This window comes from Hyaena hyaena, unplaced genomic scaffold, assembly GCF_003009895.1.
Source record: "Hyaena hyaena isolate Hyena2069 unplaced genomic scaffold, ASM300989v1 scaffold_721, whole genome shotgun sequence".
Classification (NCBI taxonomy): Eukaryota; Metazoa; Chordata; class Mammalia; order Carnivora; family Hyaenidae; genus Hyaena; species Hyaena hyaena.
This window is the reverse complement of record NW_024081346.1, coordinates 479,175-504,394: the sequence shown is the minus strand read 5'-3', so window position 1 is coordinate 504,394 and position 25,220 is coordinate 479,175. Positions and strand designations below refer to the sequence as shown.

The 25,220-nt window shown below is 51.8% G+C and overlaps 1 protein-coding gene across 3 annotated transcripts in view; it reads left to right on the top strand.

The window, feature by feature from the left end:
- SIPA1L3 (signal induced proliferation associated 1 like 3) overlaps positions 1-25,220 on the top strand; it is a 249,248-nt gene that overhangs the window by 205,566 nt on the left and 18,462 nt on the right. For all 3 annotated transcript variants that reach the window (XM_039217712.1, XM_039217715.1, XM_039217714.1), the window contains exons 14-16: positions 4,284-4,402; positions 6,615-7,042; positions 20,668-20,889. In XM_039217712.1, coding sequence (XP_039073643.1) covers positions 4,284-4,402; positions 6,615-7,042; positions 20,668-20,889 — 769 coding nt within the window. The remainder of the gene's footprint in view (positions 1-4,283; positions 4,403-6,614; positions 7,043-20,667; positions 20,890-25,220) is intronic.

Genomic DNA, 25,220 nt, shown 5'->3' with positions numbered 1-25,220 from the left:
TCAGGGCAGTCTGTGATTAGAAATCATCATGAAGCCTTACGGCGCCTGGTGGCTCAGTCTGTTAGGTGTCCGCCTCTTGGTTTCGGCTTAGGTGATGGCCTCACAGTTCGTGAGTTCAGGCCCCGTGTCGGGCTCCACACTGATGGTGTGGAGCCTCCTTGGATTCTCTCTCTTTCCCCTGCCACTCTCTCTCAAAGTAAATAAATAAATATTTAAAAAGAAGAAGAAGAAGAAGAGAGAGAGAACATCATGAAGCCTAGAATGTGCTCAAGACCCAGAGACAAGGTAGTTCAGGGTGGAGAATCTGCCACTGGGGCGACACAGGGACTCGCCCAGCCCTGATCAGATGAGCACAGAACAGCAGCAGGGTCTGTGTGCTTGTTGCACACCCAGCTCTGTTCCGCGTACTCTCCATGCCCTCTTACTCAGTGTTTAACCATCTCAGGAATGTGACATACTGGGTACTTTTTGCTAACGCATTTTAGAAATGAGGAAGAAGAGGGGCACCTGGGTGGCTCAGTCGGTTAAGCCTCTGACTTTGGCTCAGGTCATAATCTCATGGTTTGTGAGTTCAAGCCCCACATCAGGCTCTCTGCTGTCAATGTGGAGCCTACTTTAGATCCCCTGTGCCCCTCTCTCTGCCCCTTCACTTCATGTGCACACATATTCTTTCTCTCTCTCTCTCAAAGGTAAACTTTTTTTAAAAAATGAAGATGAAAAAAAATAAAATAAAAAATAAAAAATGAAGATGAGGCATAGGAAGTTTGTCATGTGTCCAGGGTCCCCACTGGTGAGAGGCATAATTGAGATTGAACCAAAGCCTGTTGGGTACTAGAATCCCTCAGCCCGCACCATCCACAGCCCCCACCCACAGCCCCCCACCCACAGGATGTGAGTATTTCTCAAGCTTGAGAGCACTCAGGTTGGGAAGGAGGCCCCTGAGTCACAAGCTGCCCCGAGTCTGTGCTTGGCCACAGTCCTAGCACATCACTCACAGCCAAATTCATGTCTGTCACCTGCCTGGCATGACAAGGGAGATCACTCCATCAAGAGAGCCAAAAGGTAACCAGGGGCCAGTCCAGAGAACCAGTGAGGGGCTCAATATCAGGGCCTGCTAAGGACAGAGCTGAGGACCCTGAGGCAGCCCAGGAGGGGAAGGAACCTGGTCCGCCATCCCCGCTGTTCGTGTGACATATCGCTGATGGTAAACACCACACTGGGCACCAGGGACACACAGTGTGAGCCAGACAGCCATGTTCCCTGCCTTCCGGAAGCCGACAGTCTGGTGGAGAGACGGGTGATAGATTGGCACACAGTGATAAATGATCACCATTAATGCTGAGTATCAAGTGGAAACTATAACACAGTGCTGAGACAGGTGGACAGGGTTTAGGAGAGTCGCTGAGCAAATTACATTCTGGCGAGGCTGGAAAAGTGTTGGGAGGAGAACATTCCAGGGAAAGAGAATAATCGAAGACCCTGAGGTAGCAGTGAGTGTAGGAGGAACAGTAAGGAGGCCATGTAGCTGGAGAGGTGGTGGAGGATGAGGTCAGGGAGGCAACGGGGCCAGAGCATGTGGGGAGGACTTTGTCCTTTGCTCCGAGTGGGACAGGAGCTCCGTCTTTTGAGCAGAGGAGAGATGCATCCTGACTTGGGTGTTCACAGGGTCCCTCTGGCTGCCAGTTCTTGCAGGGAAGCTACAGGGGTGGGAGGGATGGGCAGGTTCTAGATACAGTCATGTAAAGGTAGAGTTGATAGCATTTCCTGATCCTCTATTTGGGTATGAGAGAGGGGAGGCCCGGGTGCTACCAGGTTTCTGCCCTGCGCAGCTGAAAGGATCGAGCCGCCTGGGCTGAGCAGGAAAGACAGTGAGCAATGCAGATTTGGGGAAGATAAGCAGTTGGTTTCGGCCATGTTCAGCAGGAGGTGCCCGGTGGCCACCCAGAGATGTTGTGAGGTTGCTGTATATATGGGAAAGGTCTGAAGTCGGGAGAGGTCTGGGCCAGGGACAGAAAAATGGGAGTCAGCAGTGTTCTAGGTGGTAGTTAAGGCTGGATGTGGCTGTCACAGGCTTGGCTCTCTGTAGAAACGTGGTCTCCAGCATGAACTGGCCACCTCCCAGAAACGAGTACTTCCAGGCCTGTGGGGTGCTCCAAAGAGGAAAACCGTCTCCAGAGGTAGAGTCAGTGGATGAAGGGGGCAGCCTCCCCTCCCGCCTCCCACACGGACTTGCCAACCAGCTGCTGTCTGTGGTGGCCCTGAGGGCCCTGCCCAGCCCACCCAGAGCAGGAGCCTTCCCCAGTGGAAATGTGGTCCAGCGTGAAGTAGTGAGCTCAGGCTCCAGCAGGCCTTGTGGAAAGTTCAGAGTCAGCCACGTGACCTTGGCAATGACCTCATCCATCCCAGCTTCAGGACCTCGGTCTGCGGTGGACATCCTTGCAGCATGGTTTGAGAATCCAGTGAGCTCACACCTGCCCAGCCCTCAGCACAGGCCCCAGCCCATCATTAAGAGGGCGGCGAGTCCTGCTTCTCAAGCACGTGCTTCCCACTATTGCCAGTGGTGTCGTTGCTGGGGAAGCACAGAGAGAGGGTGCAGGGGTGGACGGCACACACAGGGCACAGGCCCTCTCTGTGTGGCCTTGGCCTAGCTACTTAACCTCTCTGAGTTTTGACGTTCCTCACCTTTTGGAAGTGCTGCTAATATCCACCTCATAGTATTCCTTGGAGGACATAGCAAGGTAATGTGTGCAAAGCAGTTTTAGTAGTACGTGACACAGAACATGTGTTTAATAGTCACCATTATTGTAATTTTTTTAATTGTTTTTAAGTTTATTTATTTATTTTGAGAGAGAGTGAGCACCTGAGTGCATGCACAAGTGGGGAGGGGCAGAGAGAAGGAGAGACAGAATCCCAAGCAGACTCCACACCATCAGTGAAGAACCCAATGTGGGGTTCAAACTCACAAACTGTGAAATCATGACCTGAGCCGAGATGAGGAGTCAGACGCTTAACCGACTGCACTCCCCAGGTGCCCCCTTCTGTAATTATTTTAAATACATCAGTGATCAAAGTGTAGGCCTTCGGATTAGACCACCATGGTTCCAGTCCTCTGTCCTCTGTTAGTGCATCTGTGTTTGATAGATAGTAATGAGCCCTCCACTGGAGGGTTTGGGGGGTGTTTTGTTTGTTTTGTTTTCTAGATCAGTTTCTAAGTCCAGGCACATTGACCACCTGGAAGTTTAGACTAATTGACATGCATATCAGCCATCACGATTTTAAACCTGTTTCACCTTTGAACCAGCAGCTCCACATGTGGAGTTCTGTCCCAGCACAATCCCACACTTGCTCAGGGTTGCATGTTGAGGGAGAGCCACCCAAATGTTGTAAGGAAGAATTGAAAGTTGCCTACATGTTCATCAGCAGGAAACTGGTTAAGTAAGTGATGTCTGTTCAACATGACGGAATACTGCACAGCCGTTAAAAATAAGATAACTTTATGTTCAGTTACGTGAAGATGTATTTTGAGAATACAAAGTGAAAAGCAGGTGTAACTATATTGTAAAGTAAAAAATCAAATTGTAGGACAGTGCTTAGTGTGACTCCATTTTTGTTTAACAAAATACGTTATGCACATTTAACCAGCAAAGGATTGCCACCTTGCGTATATGAAGAATCTTACTCACTGATAAGTTAAAAGTCAGTCCCATGGAAAAATGGGAAAAGAGGGTACCTGGGTGGCTCAGTCGGTTGAGCGTCTGACTCGATTTTGGCTCAAGTCATGATCTCAAGGTCATGGGATTGAGCCCTACGTCAGGCTCCACACTAAGTGTGGAGCCCACTTAAGATTGTCTCTCCTCCTCTGCCCCCTCTCCCTCACTCGTGCTGTCTCTCTCTAAAATAAATAAAAATGAAAAAGAAAAAAAAATTTGAAAAGGTTAAGAACAAGTAATTTACAAAATAGAAAATCCATATGGCCAGTAAGGATGAAAATGTGCTCATACTTCTTTGGGGGTGACGACGGAGGATGGTCCTAAGGCTTCAGTGAATTAACCCACATAAAGCACTAGAATGGGCTCTAGCACATAGTAACTGCTCAGTCAATATTTCATTACCGAGTGTTGTTATTCCCCAAGACATAACTTGATGGGGTCACGGTGCTGTATGAGCCGGGCAGACAAGCTGGCGGAGGGGCAGGGCCATTTTTAGGGCCAGATTCGTCAGGTGGACCCAGGCCAGGGCCTGGGTCACCTCTAACCGCTGATGTGTCTCCTGTCTTCCTGCAGAGCCTTTGTGGCATGTGCCCGCCCAGGCCCGGCTCTCGGCCGTGGCGGGGAGCGGCGGGAGCAAGCTCGCCTCCAGGCAGGATGCAGCCGGCAAAGATTCCCCCAACAGGCATTCCAAAGTGAGTCTGGGCCCCGCCTGCTTGATCCCGGGGCTCCCGGGCTGGGAAGCTGGCTGCTTCACCTCCCTGACTGCTGTGGGCCCGGCCGTCTCGCCGGGGTGTGGGCCTCTGAACACCACACGTGAGCACATCCTCCTCCTAGGCCCTCCTCCACTCCAGCAGAGGGGCCAACTGCTTGGCCTGGAGCCAGCCAGGCACACAGCCAGCTCCAGCCCTCACCAGCCGGGTCGTCGCCCGCAAATCCCTTTGCCTCCTTGCACCAGTTTCCCTGTGATTACCCTGGTCATGGTCGCCGTCTTCACCAGCTCAGGCTCCTATAACAAAATACCAGACTGTGTAGCTTAAAACAGAGATTTCTTTCTCACACTTCTGGAGGCCAGAAGTCCAAGATCAAGGCTCAGGCAGATTCAGTGTCTGGTGAAGACCCCCTTCCTCTCACATCATGTGATGGAAGGGATGAGGGAGCTAGCTCTCTGAGGTCTCTTGTATAAGGATGCAAGTGTATGTATGTGGATTTAACAGTCCCGCCCATGAGGAATGGATAACTGCATATAGGGGGCTAAAGATGTAAATATATATAGGGATTTTATAATCCTGTTCATGAGGGCTCTACCCTCGTACCCTAATCACCCCAGGGCTCTACCTGCTAATGCCATCACACTGGGAGGCGCACAGATGTCAGCCTGTGGCAGTCAGTTAACTGCTGTAACACATGGTCCCTAAGTCTCAGTGACCTCACACAGTAGAAGTTTATTTCCCTCTCATATAACACAGTTGGGGGAGTACTCAGTGAGCAGGCTTTCCATATGGTGATTCTGGAACCCAGGCTCCCTGTCCCTTGTGTCTGTGCAGTCCCTCAGGGCCTCAGAGCCTTCTCTGGGCCCTTGCCCGTTTCTGGCAGGTAGGGGTGGGAGCAAGAGGGGATGATGTGCGAAGTCTCTATAGCCCACGCCTAGAAATGGTATAAATCGTTTCCACTTATATTGCATTGGCCAGGACTCCATCACATGGTCACACCTCAGCACAAGGGAAGTTGGGAAATGTAGTCCTGTGTGCCCTGGGGAATGGAGGTCGTTTTGGTGAGCACCTGGCAGTCTCTTTGCATCCTTTCATAAGGTGGGAGTTTGATGAGTGCATCCAGTGTGCCAGGCCCTGGGACCACAGTGATGAAGGGGACAAATGTGCCCCGGTGCTCCCAAAGCTGACGCCCCAGTATGGGCAGCAAGCGGTAAGCAGATAAACAGATTCATTCCATTATAGCAGGAATTGGTCTTTGCTGTGAAGGATAAACAAGGCACAGTTCTGGGAGGAGGGAGTATCAAGCACTACTGCTCTAGGGTGAGGTGGTCAGTGAAGGCCTTGTGAGGAGGCCTGGAGTGAAGTAAGGGGCAATCCATGAAAGTACCTGAGGGAAGAGCCTTCCAGGCAGAAGCAATAGCAAGTGCCAAGGCTCTGAGGTGGGAGTATGCCTGACATGCTAGGAGAACAGTGAGGCCTGTGAGGCTGGAGCATAGTGATCAGGAGGGAGGGGACACATGAAGCTAGAGGCCGGAACACGGGCCGGGACTGCACAGAGCCTCGGGGCGAGGACTCTGGCTTTCCCAGGAGTATAAAATGGAGCCACAAGAAGGCTCTGGGCAGGGGAAGGACATGAAATGGGGCAGGTGATCACGGCCTCCCTCTGGCCGCATACAGGCAACACCCGGGGGGCAGAGGGTGAGCAGGAGACGGGGATGGGGCAGGAGGACCGGGGAGGAGGCCACGGCCACAGTAGGTGGGAGGTGGTGGTGGCAGGTCTGGGTCTCTTGAAGATGCAGGCCACAGGGTTTCCTGTTGGGCTGGACACGGTGTGCGAGCAGCAGCGGGTCCAGGGTGACCAGGGCTCTTGCTGGAGGTGCCTTTGTGGGGGTGGGGAAGAGGGATCCGGGAAGGAAGGCCAGGAGCTCAGCTCCGTATGTGTTGAGCTTGAGCCGTGGGCAGCACGTTACACATGTAATGTCACGCCTCCCTGTGAACAGCCCCATGAGGCAGGGTTATCAACAACCCAGCTTTACAGGTGTGGAAACTGAGGCACTGGAGAGCCGTGTCATGTGTCCGAGGTAACACGGCCATAAGTAGGGGAGCCAGCGCCTGGGCGTGGGGAGGACCCAGGGAGGAGGAGGGCTGGCCCCCCTGTGGACTCTAGGGAATGACGCCCTTCCCTTCCTTCCAGGGAGAACCTCAGTACTCCAGTCATTCCAGCAGCAACACCCTCTCCAGCAATGCCTCCAGCAGCCACAGCGACGACCGCTGGTTTGACCCCCTGGACCCCCTGGAGCCGGAGCAAGATCCCTTGTCCAAGGGTGGCTCCAGCGACAGCGGCATCGACACCACCCTCTACACCTCCAGCCCCAGCTGCATGTCCCTGGCCAAGGTGCCGCGGCAGGCCAAGCCACACAAGCCCCCGGGGAGCATGGGCCTTTGTGGTGGCGGACGGGAGGCTGCCACGCGCTCCCACCACGCAGACAGACGGCGGGAGGTCTCGCCGGCCCCTGCCGTTGCCGGCCAGACCAAGGGCTACCGACCGAAATTGTACTCCTCAGGCTCCAGCACGCCTACGGGCCTGGCGGGGGGCAGCCGCGACCCACCAAGGCAGCCTAGGTAAGGCACTGCTCTTCACCCCCGTCCTTTGGGGAGTCCTGCTCCCCCCGGGGTCCCAATGGTGGGGCTCCCCTCCCTACACGCTTGCTGCTTACACACGGATGTGCTCACTCACTGGTTTGCTTACAGAGTTGGGAGGCTCATGGACCACCCACTACTGCCCATCATCATGCAGCCTTCAAGTACCCTGGGTAGAGGGAAAGAAACGCTTGGCTGTCTGTTTCATCTGCCTCTGGTTCACTCTGACCCTCTGTCTCTCTCCTTCTCTCTCTGCTGAGACCAGTGGTTTTATGCTTCCTGGAGGTCACAGACTGCATGTGTTAGGAGGGCATTCGGATGGAGGTAACAGGAAATCTGACCCACAGTAGCATAAACAAATGGAGGTTTAACAGTCCCCTGATGAGAACGCCACAGAGGGCAGAGCCAGGCTAGGACAGCAGCTCAGGGAGGGCCTCGAGGCCTGTCATTCTGTGTCTTCCTGTTCCACCATTCTTATCATACTGGCTGCGGCTCCCTCGTGTCCAGATGGCTGTGGTGCCCCTCGGGGGCATGGGCCCAAAGAACAGAGGAAGATTGCTGCTCGTAGCTCCCTGTCTATGGAGAAAGCAAAAGCTTTCCCAGAGCCCTTTGGGCAAGCGATGTCACAGGAAGTCTGAGAGGTCACGGTTTAGCCTTCCAGCCGACACAGTGAAGGGCAGTGGCCCCCACGCAGTCCCCTGGAGGGCTCTTCAGCACAGATTGCAGGACCCCACTCGGAGTTTCTGATGTAGTAGGGCAGAACCGGCCTGTGAATACGCATTTTTTTAAGTTCCTGATAGATGGTGATGCTGCTGGTCCGGGGACCACCGTGCGAGAACGGCTGGTAGAAAGGCAGGCAGAGGAGCCAGGGAGCAAGACCTGGCACTGATGAGTCACCAGTCTGGGGCCTAGCCTCCACACACTTTGGGAATCTTACAAAAGCCATGAAATGGCTCTCTGAAAACCCTTCTGCGGTCACCGGGGTCAGCCGAATGCGTGTGCCCCTCAGAGGTCTGCGGCCCCAGGCAAGGGTCACTGTGCTGTGGTCCCCAGTGCAGACCCCAAAGGCCTCAGTCTTCCTTCTGTTCCCTGACTGCACCTGAGCAGGGGCCAGCCTGGGACCCCCGTAGGGAGTCCTCATCTCCTTTGGTTCCCTCATTCCTTTGTCAGCCCTCAAACCTACACAGGACCCACGTGCCCAGGCGGTGACTCCAGACTCTGACCACACCTACAGTGCACTTCTGTCTGTGTCTATGCAAAAATATCTGTGTTTTTAAAAATGGGGGGTGGGGGGGGGCGAAGCAAAGATGATCTAAACAGTACTTAACCTAACCGTGTGTGAAGCACTTTGATGTAGTCTAGTCTGTTCAGAATGAGAACACCTCCCGATACCTCCTTCAGTCGTCTCGTGACTTAGCAGTGGTTCGCTGACTGGTCTGGAAGCCACCGTGTTTGAGGATGCCCACATTATGTGGGTGCCTCCCCTCGCGCTGGTCAGCAGCCTGGAAGGGTGAGGCTGGAGAGGGTGTGTGGCCCAGTGAGTTTAGTCTCTGGCTCAGCCCACCTCCCTAGACAGGTGGTTCTTCATCAGTGGAACTCAGGGACTCTTTGGAACAGCTCTTTCATTCATTCATTCATTCATTCATTCATCCCTTTATTTCACTCGCAGATATTTCTTAGGGACCTGATGTGTCACAGACACTAGGGTGGGAGCCAGGGAGAAATAATGAACACATTCAGACAAGGCCCCCAGCTCCTCACCTCAGCCCATTATCAGCTGAGGGAGATAGACAATCAGGCCATCACTGAGACACCTGTCAAAGTGTGCCCCCCACTCCCGCCGAGAGGGACTCTGCACCAGGAGAGTGCTGGGTGCCGAGGGGATCCTGGGTCTCAGCTCTGCCAATCCCTGTGCTGGGCATGGGCCTGTGCTTGTAAATCTGAGTAACTGTCGGGTTTTGAAATCTGTGACTTAAAGGCAGCAGCTCTGGGGAGAAGACTGTGGCTGAAGCAGGGGGTGGGTATAAAATTACCCTGTGTCTGAGAGAAGGATTTGCTGAACCCAGAAATGAAGGGAATAAAATGGGAGAGGAGCCCACTACAAAAGAGGGCCCAGCAGTTGGGAGCTTTAATTTGCATACAGACAATTGATGCTAATTGCAAATCATTCTTATCTACTCATTAAGCTGCTTCCTGAAGTTTTCTCCTAGGCAACCAGGCTCTGGCGTGGAACAGCATTTCCCAAAATGGGGTGCTCGAGGTGATTTGGGTGGTACAGGAGGAAAATGTTGTTTTTTAACAGATATATGCTTGCTTTAATGAGTATTAGGAAAGGTGTTACCCACCCATGCCCTGCTTTTACAGATATGGTCTTGGACAAGTTAAGGAAGACTGAATGAGTTGATTTAAAGAAACATCTGCATGTTTAGATGAGAGTGTGGACCTCCGCCGGGGCTCAAGCCCTCCTTCTGCCTTTCCTTAGCTGTGTGGCCTTGGGCAAATGACTGAACTTCTCCGTACCTCAGTTTCTTCATCTGTAAAATGGGGGATAAATCACATACCTATCTCATAAGGATATGGTAAAGATTAAATGACCTAATGTTTGTAGGGCCCTTAGAACCATACCAGGCAGTAGACCTTGAGCCTGTCATTAAAATCACAGGGGATTGTTATAAAGAGAGGTGAGGCCTGCCTCAAACCAACTAAGTCAGAATCTTTCTCCGGGGCCATGCCTCTTTCAGGCAGTGCTGGGAACACCAAAGTGACTGAGACAGCCCCAGGCCTGCCCTCTCGGGGCTCAAAGTCAAAACAGGGGAGACACACCTGTTCTCAGATGGTGACAGCCTAGAGTGGTCAGGGCCAAGGTGACGGGAAGCACCTGGGATGCGGGAGCCCAGAGGAAGGGCCACCCCACCTTGTGCGAGGGGCTTTTCCTAGAACAAAGAGCTGACACAGGCCAGCGGACTAGGAGGGCAGGGTGTCCCAGATAGAGAAGATGTGCCCGTCCATGTGTGGTCCTCGCTCCACTGCCCTCCCCCAGCCTTCCCATCTTGGCAGGGAAACCAAGCTCCCAGATGGTCGCTGAGCACCTGAGCCCAAGAGGCCCACACGTGCCTCCACCTGCCGCCAGCCACGCTGCCCCCAGCCCCAGGCCGCCCACGGGCCTTCTGCATCTGCCCTCGTTAACCTGTTCCCTTGGGCTGAGCTGGGCTGACAGCCTGCCGCCCGGTCTCGCTGCTTGAGACCAGCACGCGTGCTGCACAGCCGTCAGGTCTCTGTTTGCACCCACCATGTAGTGGAGCTCGGCGAGTGCTCACTGTGTGCCCGGCCCTCTGCTGGGCGCTGCGGGCATGCCCACCCCACCCCCACCTCCCACCCCCACTGTCCTGGCACTGACCACACACCAGGGAGCGGGCAGGTAGATCATTATAAAAGTAATGGATGAACTGTGCTAGGGGAGAGCCGGCAGAGGAGACCCGCTGGGAACTGAGAGGGGATACGGTGCGCGACTCGAAGGAGTGTCTAATCTAGCCCAAGGGGCAAAGGCCATTTCAGTGAGGAAGGGTCCTTTCTGCCAAAGATAAGAGCAGTAAGGAGAGGGAGCAGGTGAGTGGTTTCTGAGGGGCTGATGGTATATTCTTGACCCAGGATGCAGGGACACTGTGTCTGCTTTGTAACTGTTTCTTAAGTTACATGTGTATACTTCATACGCTTCACTGGTGTGAGCTATTGTGCAATTTTTTTTAAGTTTTTACTTATTTATTTTGAGAGAGACAGAGATAGCATGAGTGAGCAAAGGGCAGAGAGAGAAAGGGAGACAGAGAATCCCAAGCAGGCTCTACACCTTCAGCACAGAGCCCGATGATGGGCTCAAACTCACAAAACCATGAGATCATGACCTGAGCTGGAACCGAGAATCCAATGCTCAACTGACTGAGCCACCCAGGCCCCCCTGTACAGTTTTTCTTAAAACAAAGAGAGAAAGGGGGGAAAGGAAAGATGGGATGTAGAGAGGGTATCTCTATGAATGGGCAGGAGTAGCATGTGCAAAGGCCCTGAGGTGGAGAGGAAGGTAGATGCTGTTAGGTCACCAAACACAGGCCGCTTGGCTCAAGGGTAGAACTTGAGGGGCCAGCTGATGGGAGGTTTTTTGGGAAGTCAGCAGGAGCCAGACCACACGGGGCCCTGTCAGCCACGTTACAGAGTTTGGATTCGGTCGTAAGAACTGTGGGCAGCGAGGAAAGGTTTCAGCAGAAAGGGTAGTACAAGCAGCTTTATGTTTTGAAAGATGGCACTGGAGATGAGACCAGAGGCAGAGCCTCAGGGACAGGGCTGGGGCAGAGATACGAGTGAGAAGGAAGCAGCCCGGGCCAGAGGACAGAGCAACTACGACTGTGTCAGCAAGTGGCACTGCTGGGACACCAGGAGGGAGGGAGACGCAAGTCCAGGACAGTGCCAGTGAGCTAAGAGTCGAGGCTGCTGCAGACAGGCGGTGGTGAACTTCTTGGGAGGATAGTGGGCCGGGCCAGCCCAAGAGGCATGTGATTCTTAGGCTCACTGCACGCTCGAGCACCCGCCATGTGCCAGGGCCTGCTGCAAGCACGGCGATGCCGCAGGGAGCACAGTCCAGTTGCTCTCCTGTGGAGAGAGCAAGCCAGACCGACAGCTGAGCAAGCACATGATACTGATGTGCCAGGTGATGATAGGGTCTGGGAAGAAAAACCCAGCAGGACAGCCTCTGACGAGGTTGTTATTTTGTAGGAAGTAAGGGATTGACCCAGGCAGAAGAAACAGCAGATGTCACAACCCTGAAGGTGAACTCACTTGCAGTGTTTAAGAAGCCGTCAAGTGGGTGCCTGGGCGGCTCAGTTGATTGAACGTCTGACTTCGGCTCGGGTCATGATCTCATGGTTCATGAGTTCGTGCCCCACATCAGGCTCACTGCTGTCAGTGCAGAGCCCACTTCAGATCCTCTGTCCCCCTCTCTCTCTGCCCCTCCCCAGCTGGTATGCTCTCTCCCTCTCCCTCTCCCTCTCCCTCTCCCTCTCTCTCTCTGTCTCTGTCTCTCTCTCTCAAAAGTGAATAAAACATTAAAAAAGTCAAGTGGCCAGGGAGGGAGGAGCAGACAGGGCACGGGGGAGAGAGGTCAGTGTTGCACAGAAGGCTGGAGCCCAGTTCTGGGAGGTTCTGACCGTGACCAGCTGCTGGGATTTGACTCTGAGGGACATGGGAGCCATGTGAATGCAGTCTGACTTATGTTTCAAAAAGATTACCCTGGACTGTTTGAAAGGTAGAAGGGATTGAGTTTGCCCACAAAATTCAAGGGCTGCCACAAGGGGGATGTGCCCCAGCCAAGAAACGCCTGCCTACCCATCCCCTCCCTGTGCTCCGGCCCTGCCGTGGAAGCCGCCGCAGCCTGTAGCAGCTTGTGCCCATCGGTGATCTCAGCGACTTCACGGACTCTCTCCCCAGACGCTCGTCATGGGAGCCCGGCTGCCAGGCGCCAGCACCCTCTGTGGGCACCGCAGCAGGCTGAGTGATCCCAGGCAGGCGGCCCCCGGCCCCCCACCCTCTCCTGAGGCAGCACCCGCTCTGGAGCTGTGAAGGGGCGCTCAGAGGCTCTCCACTCCACATGGAGCTGACACAGCCAGGCAGGAGGCACGGGGCTCTGGGATACGCCTCTGGGGGCACAGCCCTTAAAGGTAATGTGGGGGCCTCGGTACCCACTGGGATCACACATGACAGAGACCCCCTTGGGAGAGTCAGTCCGCCTGGGAGAGGAGCCGAAGCCCTCTCAAGGAAAGGAGGGAGCAGTGCAAAGGCCCTGAGGTGAAGATGTTTCTGGCTTGAGCATGGTGAGTGGGAGGAGTTGAGGGCAGAGGGGGCAGGCCAGGCGGTGTGGGGCCTTGTGGGCAGAGGGGAGGGCTCTGACTCTGCCCTGAGTAAGGTGGAGCCACAGAGAAGCCCGGACAGAAGCGGGCTGTGATCCCACTCGGTGTTCACAGGCCCTCTCTGGAGGTGTTCAGTGAGAGGGGCAGGAGGAGGCTGCCGCAGCGATGGAGGGCATGGGGATGAGCATTGGCGGGATTCTGCATCACTCTGATCCCATATCCTCCCTGCAGACCTGCCACTTTGGCTCCCAGGCCACCGAATGGAACGTGGCCACTCGTGACTCCTACACCAGAGCACGATAACTCCAGCCACACGCAGGGACTGACTGACCTCTCAAGGCCATGCCACACACCAGGGAGAGAGGGCGAGAGTGGTCCAGCAGTGAAGGCCAAGCAGTGAGGAGTTCCTGGGCTCTGGCCTCTGACTGCCTATGTCCGGATCACAACTCCACAGCCGACCCAACTGTGTGATCTCCATCAGGCTCCTTAGTTTCCCTGAGGCTCAGTTTTCTCATCTGTAAAATGGGAGTAATGATAGGATCTGTGGTCTAAGGCTGCCAAAACAAAGTGACATCATGCATTGGAAGTACTTAGCACAGGGCCAGAGGCGTAGCAGGGTCCAGCAATACCAGCTACTGCCAGGCTTCATTTGCACATATCATGTGTCTGTTGTGACTGCGGTTGTTGCTGAAAGTACAGTCTTGGGGTTAAAATCCGGGGTCAAAAAAATAAATAAATAAATAAAATAAAATAAAATAAAATAAAATCCGGGGTCTCTTTGAGCCAGACTGGGTTTGCACCCTGGCTCCACCCCCTGCCAGCTGCATCACTTGGGGGCAGGTTATTTCATCTCCCTGGGCCCCAGTTTCCCCACTTGAAACGCAGGGATGGTGGTAGTTCCCGCCTGGGGGGGCAGGGGGTGCCAGGACAACTAAATGAAGAAGCTTGGGGCAGGGTCTGGCCACGCCCACAGGCTCGGCACAGCCGCTCTTCCTCCTGAAGGCAGGGCCACAGCCCACCCTAGGCCACCCATCAAGACCATCCAGCCATGGCTTTTGAGCTTTTTTGGTAAAAGCTGCAGAACCTCTTCCTCCAACAAAATCTTAAGTGCTTCCCTAAGATATAACACAGATGAATGCATAACCTCTCCGGGGGGGGAAGGGGGGAGGCCGAGCAGGATGCCCCCACCCCAGTGCCAGCTGAGCCCAAAGTCCCAGCTTTTAGCCCCTGGGCACCTTAGCTTTGCACCGAGGACCTCTTGGTGGTGGTGCTGTTATTGCCTCATTTCTCGGAGGAGGAAACTGAGGCTTGCTGAGGGGGAAGGACTCGAGCTAAGGTTGCAGCATGTCACTCAGAGCTGGGATTGGAACCCGGTCAGGTGGGCAGCACAGCCCATGTTCTCACCCACCACACGGTGCCTCTGTTTTTCAAGTCACAGCTGAGGCCCAGCAGGGACACCTGTCCGTGCTGGTGCTTCAGAAAGAGCCATGTTCACTCTGCTGAGTGGTGGGTGGGGTAAGAACTCCCACCCCGTGTACAGGGCACCAGGGCTCACGGCCCCACCTCAGGGCTGGGCCAAAACACACACAACACGCTCGGGGAAATAGTTCTGTGTTGAGGCCCCACAAAGCTGAAGACAGAGACAGTCATGGGAACGCCTTTGGCTACAAGTAACAGAAAATTCCAGCTTGGCTGAAGGTTCTGTGTTATCTCACAGAACACAAAATGCCAAGTTGGGGGAGGTGGCCCCAGAAGTGGGTGATTTATTGACTCAAAGACCTAAGGTCTTTCTCTTCTTTTTGTTCTGACTCTGTCGGCCTCCAGGCTGGCTCCCCTCAGTCTCAAAGTGGCTGTCCTTCAACCAGGTAGTCAGTGTCCAGTGGGAGAGAAGGTGATGTTTTCTTCAAATGTTTTTTGTTGGTTCTTTTAGCAAAGAAATCTTTCCCCGAAGTCACCCAGGCCATATACGCTCTCCCGACATCTCACATCCATACCCATCCCAGACAAGTGGCCTCACCCAGTCAGGACTTGCCCCCTGGGCCAGAGTCACCTTCCTCAGGCAGGGGAGGAGTAAAGCCAGGCCCTGTTTACAGGTTGAGAGGGGATTAGGCTGACACCCACGGTGTCTGGTGTCTGCTGCAGGGCCCGAAGCCGGGCAGGCTCATCTCTAAGGAGCCTTGGATGGAGCTGGCTGACAGACAGAAGGGTGTTCACCTTTTTCCCTTCCAGGTATAATCATCTCTTGAGTTTTCAGCTCACAAAAGCTGAATGAACGTGCCCAATGGCAAGGTAGAGAAATGTACTGTAGAAAGTAGAAGTTAGGGTTAAAGGAACGGGTGATCTATTCATAGAGTGGACCCCTGCGGCCATTGAAGAGGGGGGCTTGTGTGGGCGACATGGAGAGATCTACTGGATATACGGTTAAGGTGAAAGCAGGGTGCACAGCAAGCTTTTGATCTGCTGCCGTTTACCTTACAAAGTGGGAAGGATACACACTCCTTCTCACACACGTGTGCTTGTATGCGCACAGTCCCTGTCAAAGAAGAAAGGATGGGGCTTGGTTGCCCAGAGAGCAGGGAGACCGAGGTGGCAGGTGGCACCTCCATTTTGCCCTGTGCCATTTATACGGTTTCATTTGACTTTTATCCTGAACACATTACTACTTCCAGAGATAATCAGTTAGCATATGCTCCTCCCTGAGATTTTTCTCCAAACCTGCACCAGCCCAGCTCTTTCAAACATTTTTTTTTTTAATTTTTAATTTATGTTTATTTTTTGAGAGAGAGAGGGAGACACAGAATCCAAAGCAGGCTGCAGGCTCTGAGCTGTCAGCACAGAGCTCCACTCGGGGCTAACTGCAAGGTTACACGAACTGCAAGGTCATGACCTGAGCCGAAGTCTGATGCTCAACTGATGGAGCCACTCAGGCACCCCTCTTTCAAACATTTTTGACTATTACCCAAAACAGGAAAAGCATTTGACATTACAACCCCCCACCAATGTCCAGAAGGAAGCTTCACAAAACACTCACCCTTACTGATGTTTTTTATTCCAGTCTGTTTGGTTTGGGGGCTTTTTCCCCCTTAATAATGATCCAGAGCCACTCATGATTTAATGGCCCACAGTTGGGAAAAAACTATACGGTTCCTTTTTGTCAAAAAGACAAAACAATAAAGCTCAATAATCATACAGTATAACTGTGTAAGTGAAAAAAAAGAAGACCGTGCCTTGTTTCTACTCAGACATCTGTCCTCGTCCATAAAGAAACCTCCCTCCCTCTTTGAATTGGCTGCATAGGTGTTGATCTTACGGGCGGACTTGGAACATCTGTTAATCCCCTGTTAAAAGGCATGCAGGCCAGGTCTGACTTACTTTTTTTTTTTAAGTTTTTATTGTCTTAAGTAATCTCTACACCCAGCCCCACGCTATAATCTCCGCACACAGCCCCGAGATCAGGAGTCAAACACCCCTCCCACAGAGCGGCGCCTCTGACTTTCTTGATTACACACAGCACTGCAGTGAACATCCTTGTATGTGCCTACAAGTACTTGGGCAGGCTTTTCTGTCACACAGATTTCTGAGAGGTCAGATGTTAAACCACCGTGACTCATCCCTCACTTCTCAGCTCCGGTGCCATAGCCTCCCCGAGGTGGCGGGGGAGGGGGGGTGTGAGGGGGTGTGCCTCCTGATCACCCTGCCGCCCCTTCCTGGTGTTATGCACTCCCTGGCTCCCTAGACCCTCCCCCCACCAATTCGCAGCCGTGGCCACATGAATAGATGTTGCTAAATCGTAGAAATCATATCTAGTCAGAACTTGCTTTCTTTAAAAGAAAAAAAATTTTTAACGTTTATTTACTTTTTAGAGTGAGCACGCACAAGTGGAGGAGGGGCAGATAGAGAGGGACACAGAATCTGAAGCAGGTTCCAGGCTCTGATCTGTCAGCACAGAGCCCGATGCAGGGCTCGAACTCACGAACTATGAGATGATGAAGTGAGCTGAAGTCGTACTCTTAACTGACTGAACCACCCAGGCACTCCTGAGAGCTTGATTTTTTTAATCCAGTCTGACAATCTCTACCTTTTGATTTGGCCATTGAAACATTCACATTTAGAGAAATCATTGGTAATGATTGCATTTACATTCCCCATTTTGCCGTTTTCTAGATGTTTACTGTCTTGCTCTGTTCTTCCTTACTGCCACCTTTTGTGTTAAATGGATGTATGTTAGTGCACCATTTGGATTCCTCCTGCTTTCTTCAGCTATTTTTTTTCTTTTTTTAAAAAAGGTTTTTAAAGTTTTATTTATTAATGAGAGACAGAGAGACAGAGCATGACATGGGAGGGGCAGAGAGAAGAGGAGACACAGAATCTGAAGCAGGCTCCAGGCTCCAAGCTGTCAGCACAGAGCCCGACACAGGGCTCGAACTCACGAACAGCGAGATCATGACCTGAGCCAAAGTCAAACGCTCGACTGACTAAGCCACCCAGGCGCCCCACAACTATTTTTTTTCTAATTGTTAACAATATGCATCTTAACAGTGTAATTCAGATATAGTAACTTGGGGCGCCTGGGTGGCACAGTCAATTAAGCGTCCAACTCTTGATTTCAGATCAGGTCATGATCTCACAGTTCATGAGTTGAAGCCTGGCATCGGTCTCTGCATTGACAGTGCAGAGTCTGGTTGGGTTTCTCTGTCTCCTCTCTCTCCCCCCACCACCCTGCTTTCTCTCTCTCTCTCAAAGATTAAAAAAGAAAAAGACTGTGTTTAAAAAAAAAAGACTTAGTAACTTAATTCCAATAAAATATAGAAACTTTTCTCCAGTATAGCTACATTCCTTTCCCCTCCCTTGTGCTGTCATTTTATTACATCTATACATGTTATAAGCCCAACAATATAGTGTTGTTATTGTTGCCTTTTGTAGTCTTATGTCTTTAAGGAAGTTAGAGAAGAAATAAAACATAAATCTATAGTCTTTTTTTAATGTTTTTTTTTTTTTTTTATTTTGAGAGAGAGAGACAGAGTGCAAGCAGGAGAGGGGCAGAGAGAGAGGGAAACACAGAATCCGAAGCAGGCTCCAGGCTCTGAGCTGTCAGCATGGAGCTCGTCACGAGACTTAAACCCACAGATCATGACCTGAGCCGAAGTCAAAAGCTTACCTGACTAAGCCACCCAGGCGTCCCTCTGTAGTCTTATTCTAACCCACAAATTAACTACCTTCATTTCTCCTTATGGATATGGATTCAGGTCACCATCTGGGGTCATTATCTGTTTTTTTCTTTTTTCTTTTTTCTTTTTTTTTTTTAAGATTTTTATGTAATCTTTCCACCCAACTTGGGGCTCACACTACAACCCCAAGATTGAGAGTCTCACAGCACGGTTCACCAGCTGAGCCAGCCAGACGACCCTGGAGTCTTTTCTTTCAGCCTGAGGACTTCTTTTTTTATTTCATCATGCAGTTGCACTGGCAATCAGTTTCTCAGTCTTTTTACCTGAGAATGTTTTTATTTTGCCTTTGTATGTAAAGGGTAGTTTTGCTGGATATAGGATTCTTGGTTGGCAGTTTTTTTCTTTCCACACTTTGAAAATGTCATTTCATACCATTGTTTCAAATAAGAAGTCCATAGTTATATTGTCGCTTCCCTATATGTGATGAATCCTTTTTCTCTTGTCGTTTTTAAGGTCTTTCTCTCACCATTTGATGTTGAACTTTTTTTCTGAAGATGAATGTCTTTGTATTTACCACACATAGGGTTTGTGGAGCTTCTTAGATGTGTAGATGAAGTTTTTTCATCAAATTTGGGATGTTTTAATCCACTGTTTCTTCAAATCTTCAGTCCTTTTCTCTCTTCTCCTTCTGAAACTTTCATTTCACACATGTTGGTCTGCTTGATGCTGTTTTGAAGATTTTGGTATAGCAGAATGTCTACTCATTCAACTAGGCAGGAGGATGGGAGGGGCCCCAGGCTAAAATGCCACAGAGTCCCTCTTTTCTTACCTGAAGTGCAGCAGTTTTTCAAGCATGGGTGATTCTTGGATTGCCGTATGGCCTTGGTTAATTATCAGAGTGCTGAAATGGTTGTTTTCATCAATTTTGTGCTTTTTGAGGGGAGAATATTGCCAGTCTCGTCATTCAGTCATGGCAAAAGTCCCACCCCTTCATATTACTAAATTGACCTTTAAAAAGGATTTACTGACTTAGATACCAAAGGCATTACTTTTCTCACTAAATCCCTCTTACTTGAAATGGAATTGGAATTTTATTTAAGTTTTATTATTTGTATTTTTGTTTGTTTATTGAGAGAGGCAGAGAGAGAGAATCCCAAGCAGGCCCTGCACTGTCAGCACAGAGCCCCACACAGGGCTCTATCTCCCAAACAGTGAGATCATGACCTGAGCTAAAACCAAGAGTCAGACATTTAATCCACTAAACTACCCAGGAGCCTCAATTTAAAAGTTTTAGCGGTACCTAGGTGGCTCAGTCAGTTAAGCGTCTGACTTCGGCTCAGGTCATGATCTCATAGTTCATGAGTTCGAGCCCTGCGTTGGGCTCTGCTGACTCCTAGAGCCTGCTTCTGATTCTGTGTCTCCATCTCTCTCTCGGCCCCTATCCTGCTCATATTCTCACCCCTCCCCCATCTCTCTCAAAAATAAATTAACATTTAAAAAAATTTAAGGAGCACCTGGGTGGCTCAGTCGGTTAAGCGTCCGACTTCGGCTCAGGTCATGATCTCATGGTTTGTGAGTTTGATCCCTGTGTTGGGCTCTGTGCTGACAGCTCAGAGCCTGGAGCCTGCTTCAGATTCTGTGTCTCCCTCTCTCTCTGCCCCTCCCCTGCTTGTGCTCTGTTTCTCTCTCAAAAATAAATAAACATATTTAAATTATGTTTTTAAATTTAGGTTCTAAAAGCCACTTTGTCTCAATTCAGTGTAATAAATAGGTGGGTCTCCAACAGTTGGGTTCTGGTCAGCAGCATGAGATTCATTGTAGTGTTATTTCCATGGGAATCCAACATGGGATACTGGGCGTGGGGGGCGGGGGGCTAGGTTAGATCAGCAGGAATGGTGTCTGATGTATAGCAGGTGCTCAAAAAATATTTGAATGAAGAGGCTACTTGGCAAGCTATATTTTAAGTAAAAACAAAACAAAACAAAAACAAAAGTTACAGAACAATTTATTAACATGATTCCAGTTAAAATACAATTCTCCACACACCCCCAAAAAAATTCTTCACACTCCCCCCTTAAAAAAGCTTATACCTCTCTGATTGTATTCACATGTATATTTGTAATGCATAAGAAAAGGAAGAGAGAAAGAGAGAGAGATAGGGAGAAAGCACGAGTGACCAAGAGAGAGCCAGCAAACTGTAACTTGGTTACCCCTAGAGACAGGCAGGCGGGACCTAGCTGAGTAAGTCATGCCTACGAGACAGGGAATCTCGGGGTGCATCCACCCACAGGGGGTGACTTTTTTGGATTTCCAGAGGTACCAAATGTGCCAGAAGGGCATTCCTGGGGTGGGATTGAGGGGGCGCCCCCTAGGCAGCTTGGCCTTCTCCCGTATAGACTTCTCTACGGGAACTTTCCACAGCAGCAGTGTACTTGTGTCTCTTGCGTGAAGAAACTTTTCTTGTTTCCCAAGAGTAAATTTAAACATATCAGTTCTGCAAAATGGGGAACTGATTTGATTGTTTATTTCTCCTGTTTTTATTTTGCAGTGACATGAGCTCGAGGGCCGGCTACCCTGCACAGGTTTACAAAACCGCCAACGCAGAGACCCCTCGGCCCTCCCAGGTGGCCCAGCCCAGCCCCTTCCAGCTCTCCGCCTCCGTCCCCAAGTCCTTCTTCTCCAAGCAGCCTGTTCGCAATAAGCACCCCACGGGGTGGAAGAGGGCAGACGAGCCCCCGCCACGGCCACTCCCCTTCACTGACCCAAAGAAGTAAGTGTCTGGACTCCCAGCAAGGTGCTGCAAGAGCCCGGCCAGGCGCCTCTGGGCGGGGAAGAGGGGGACGCTTTACTTGCTCATTCGGCAGGATGCCGTCCCAGGCCCCCGCCACCTCTGTGGACAGAGATCCCTTACTTGGGTGTTCATACGGTCCCTTGGCCGCCCGAGGGGCATGGCCTTCAAGGAGCTGCTGTGCAGAAGCAGCGTCTGGGGGAGGCTGAGCAGGATGGAGGGAGAGGGGGTGGCTTCTGGATGGATGCACTGAAGGGGGAGTGGCAGGGTTGCCTGACAAACTGGGTGCCGGCTGAGAGGAAGGGCGAGGTTGAAGAAGACTCTAGGTCCTGTAACCAGAAGGGCAGGCTTGCCTTGAGCTGAGATGGGGGCTGAGTTGAGGAGCAGGCTTGGTCGGGGGAGAGCTCCGTCCCGGGTGGGTTACGTTCACGAAGCACAGAAGGTGTCGGGAGGCGGCCAGGTAAGGAGTCTGGAGCTGAAGGGAGAAGTCAGGCTGGAGAGGGAAATTTGGGGGTTGTCAGCACAGGGGCACGAGGCTGGAGGCACACCCCAAGGCCTGGAGTGTGGGTAGAGGGGAGGGGGAGGTGAAGGACGGGGCCAGGGAGTCCTCGGCGTCCAGGGAGCATGGGGAGGGGCCTGGGTGAGGAGCCTAGGCGTGACGGGCCGTGAGCCTCATGGAGGTCCCGCCAGGGTGCGGGAGAGAAAGGTAGGCGGAATTGGAGGAAACTGTGTGCTCAGCTGAGCCATTTTGCTGTAAAGCAGAAGAGAGGAGAGGCATATGCATTCGGGAAGGATTTCTGTTTTAAGTTTGGAGAATATGGCAGCTCACATTTACTGCATGCCTGTCTCAGTTCTAAGCTCCTGTACGTGAATTAATTCCCTGAATCCTCACAACAGCTCCGTGAGGCGGGCCTGCTATTCACCCCATTTTCCAGATAAGGTATCTGAGGCCCCTAGTCACCCAGCTGGTAAGGGAAGGAGCTGGTCCAAGGCTCCTCTTCCATTGGGTGGAAGGTAATGTCTTTCGTGACCTGGGTGGGCCATTCGAATGTGTGGAGGACACAGAGCTCTCAAGGAGAGAGGTGTCAGGAAGACAGAACGTGACTCTGCAGATGTCCATAGGAGAGCCTGGGGAGCTTATTGTGAAAATCCAGTTCACACTCACAGCCAGGGGCACTCAGAAAGCTAGGCTCTGTCCCTCCACCCGCCCCCACCCCCGGGATGGATGACGAGGGCTCCGTTGAGCAAGCACACGAGCACCAGGCACTACTGCGGCATGTGCTCTGCCCAGACTCCTGCGCAGACCCTGAGCCATTGGCCTCCTCCCCCCTCTGCCCTCCCTCCTCCCGCTGTCCCCCTCCCTTCTCCACTTCACTGACCTCTGCTGCACCTCATGCTTGCCAAGGCCAGGCCTACCTCAGGGCCTTCCCGGGGGTTCTCTAGTGCCCGGAGTGCCCTTCCCCCACGTCTCAGGGCCGTATCCAAGGAGCTCATTCCGATGCCACCTCATCAGACGGGCCTTCCCAGTTATACGTGGCTTCTGCCATCACTCAGTCGCTTTCCTCTGTCCTCCTGGAGAGCAGGTGCTGCGTCCTGGCCGCCTGGCATTCCGGGGGCTCCTTCAGTGAACGAGTGAGCCATGCATCTCGTTCCATTCTCACTGCAACCCCATGAGATACTACGAGGCCCCCCCGTGCAGGGTGGCCAGGGGGTCAGGCCCTGCTGACCCCTGGTGCTCTCGCCCCAGCCACGGTGGCCACTGTGGCCGTCCTTCCCCACGTGCATGCCTGCCAGGGCTGTGCCAGTGACGCACCGCACACCAAGGGGCTCGGCCCCAGAGATGTACTGTCTCACGGCTCCGAGGCCAGATGTCCGATGTCAAGGCATTGGCCACTTCGGTTCCTTTTGAGGGCTGTGAAGGGGAGCCTGTTCCAGCCGGCCTCCCGCTGCTGCAGATTTGCAGGCCACGTGTGGGATTCCTTGACCTGTAGCTGCATCTCCCCGATGTCTGCCTTCATCTTCACACGGCCTCCTCCCTGTGGGCGCGTCTCTGTGTTGGCACATCCCCCTTTTATAAGGACACCAGTTACTGGACTAGAATCCATCCTAATTGTCTCAGACCCTATTTGCAAATAAGGTCACACTCTGAGATACTTGGGGTTCGTACTTCAGCATCTTTTGGGAAGGGACCCATAACACCACCCTTCAGGTCTTAACCCAGACACGCCATCTTCAGGGAAGTTCATTCAAGCGCACACAGGCTCATCCCTTCTACTGACCGCACCCTTCTTCCCTTCCATGGCACCTGGCCCTGGGTACATCAGACCATCATTTCCCGGTGGCTGGCCTCCTCTCTGTCCCTAAGGGTGGACTGAGAATTCCAGGAGAGCAGAGGTACCGTGAGCCCCACCCAGGGCACAGTACACAGTGGGTCCTCAGATAATATGTCTGGATATATAATAACCCTAAACAAAGAAAACCCCACTTTTCCCCATGATAAGATTCAAACAGGGCTTTTTATAGATACATATGTTTGTATGTAAACTAAGTATATAAAATATATATATGTAAACATATAAAATATTTGGGGACACACATAAAATAGTTTCATGGCTTATAGTATTCAATAATTTAGTTATAGATACTTATTTTTTTATTGTTTTTTTTTTTTAATTTATTTCTGAGAGAGAGACAGCATGAGCAGAGGAGGGTCAGAGAGAGAGGGAGACAGAATCTGAAGCAGACTCCAGGCTCTGAGCTGTCAGCACAGACCCTGATGCGGGGCTCAAACCCACGAACTGCAAGATTATGACCCGAGCCGAAGTCGGACGCTTAACCGACTGAGCCACCCAGGCGTCCCTATAGATACATTTTTTTTTTTTTAATTTTATTTTTAAGTAATCTCTGCACCCACCACGGGGCTTAAACTTACAACCCTGAGATTGAGAATCCACGCTTCATGGACTGAGCCAGCTGGATATGTTTTCTAAATCACATGCAGAAGACAATATGTTAATTTAGAATGATTGCTTTTGTCCACACACTCCCATTTCATAAAGTTGTTTTATTCAGACTGTCTCTACACATTTTGGAGATAGTGTCTTTATCATTGTTACAGATACTTCTGAGTCACCTAACCTAATTTTCCAGAAAACACTGTCTTCAAGCTAAATTATTTGAAGTTAAACATACCTTTTTTCCCCCTGCATGTAAAGCTGTCACTGAAATTTAATCCCAAGGCACAGGAACTCATTTGCATAACTTATTTACCTACGTACGTTAATACCTACTTTACCAATGACTGTCATAAGCCCTTCCCCTATGTTAGCTCATTTAATCCTCACTGTGCAAGTATTCTGCATCCCATTTTCCAGATAAGAAAAATTGAGGTACAGAGTGGTTACATCACTTGCCCAGATTTCACTCGGTTAGTTAAGGTTAATCACTGCAAATGTTAGGCTTGTTGGTTCTGTAATTTGTCCCTACAAGGTCACCACGTGTTATGAGCTCATCACCCACCCCCACCAGGAGTAATTACCAAATCTGTCTACTTTCTCTCCTTCCCTTTTCATTAATTCTGGTCGAGGACCTCTCACACGTCCCACGGAGAAACACAAATGGCCTCGTCCAACACAGGGGTGCTCCCTTTCAGCCAGGCTGCTGGGCTCGGGCTGCACAGACCCGGCCCCATTGATTTTCCGGCAACCTCACAAGAAGGATCCCTGTTCTTAACCCCCATTTCCAGATGAGGAAACTGAGGCGCCATTAGAAGCACATAGTCAGGTCACCCAGCTAGAAGTAGCAGAGCCGGGACTCATACCTGGCAGGTAACTGACCATCAGAGCATCTTGTCATATAAAAGACCCGAGGAGGACTCCGGTCCAGGGCAGCGACTCCCACCTCCTTGAGGACTAGTTTCTCAGAGGGGGTAGTGTCCTCTGTCTTTGGGCACGTGCTCTAGTTGACCAAATGATGGAGGAAGCCAGTGAAGGACAGAGAATCTGTGCTGTCTCTCCTGCTCAGCCCTTCTGCTGCAGGCCCTGGTCAGCACTGGGGTGGGTGGGGGGGAACAGCCCAGCAGTTCTGCCTCGGGAGATGGCCACACACCCCCGTTTTGACCACTTTGTCCAGGACTCATTAATTCTGCTGCCATCACAGCAGCGTGGGGGTCAGTATGGGACTCCGTCGGCTGCCAACCCCCACCTTCACCCCTCCGTTTCCCTCTCTCTAAACTGGGGCGACGGTTGTCCCTAGCTCCAGGTTGTGAGGATTTAGTGAATTAATCCACACGAGCCCCCCCGCACCCCACCACG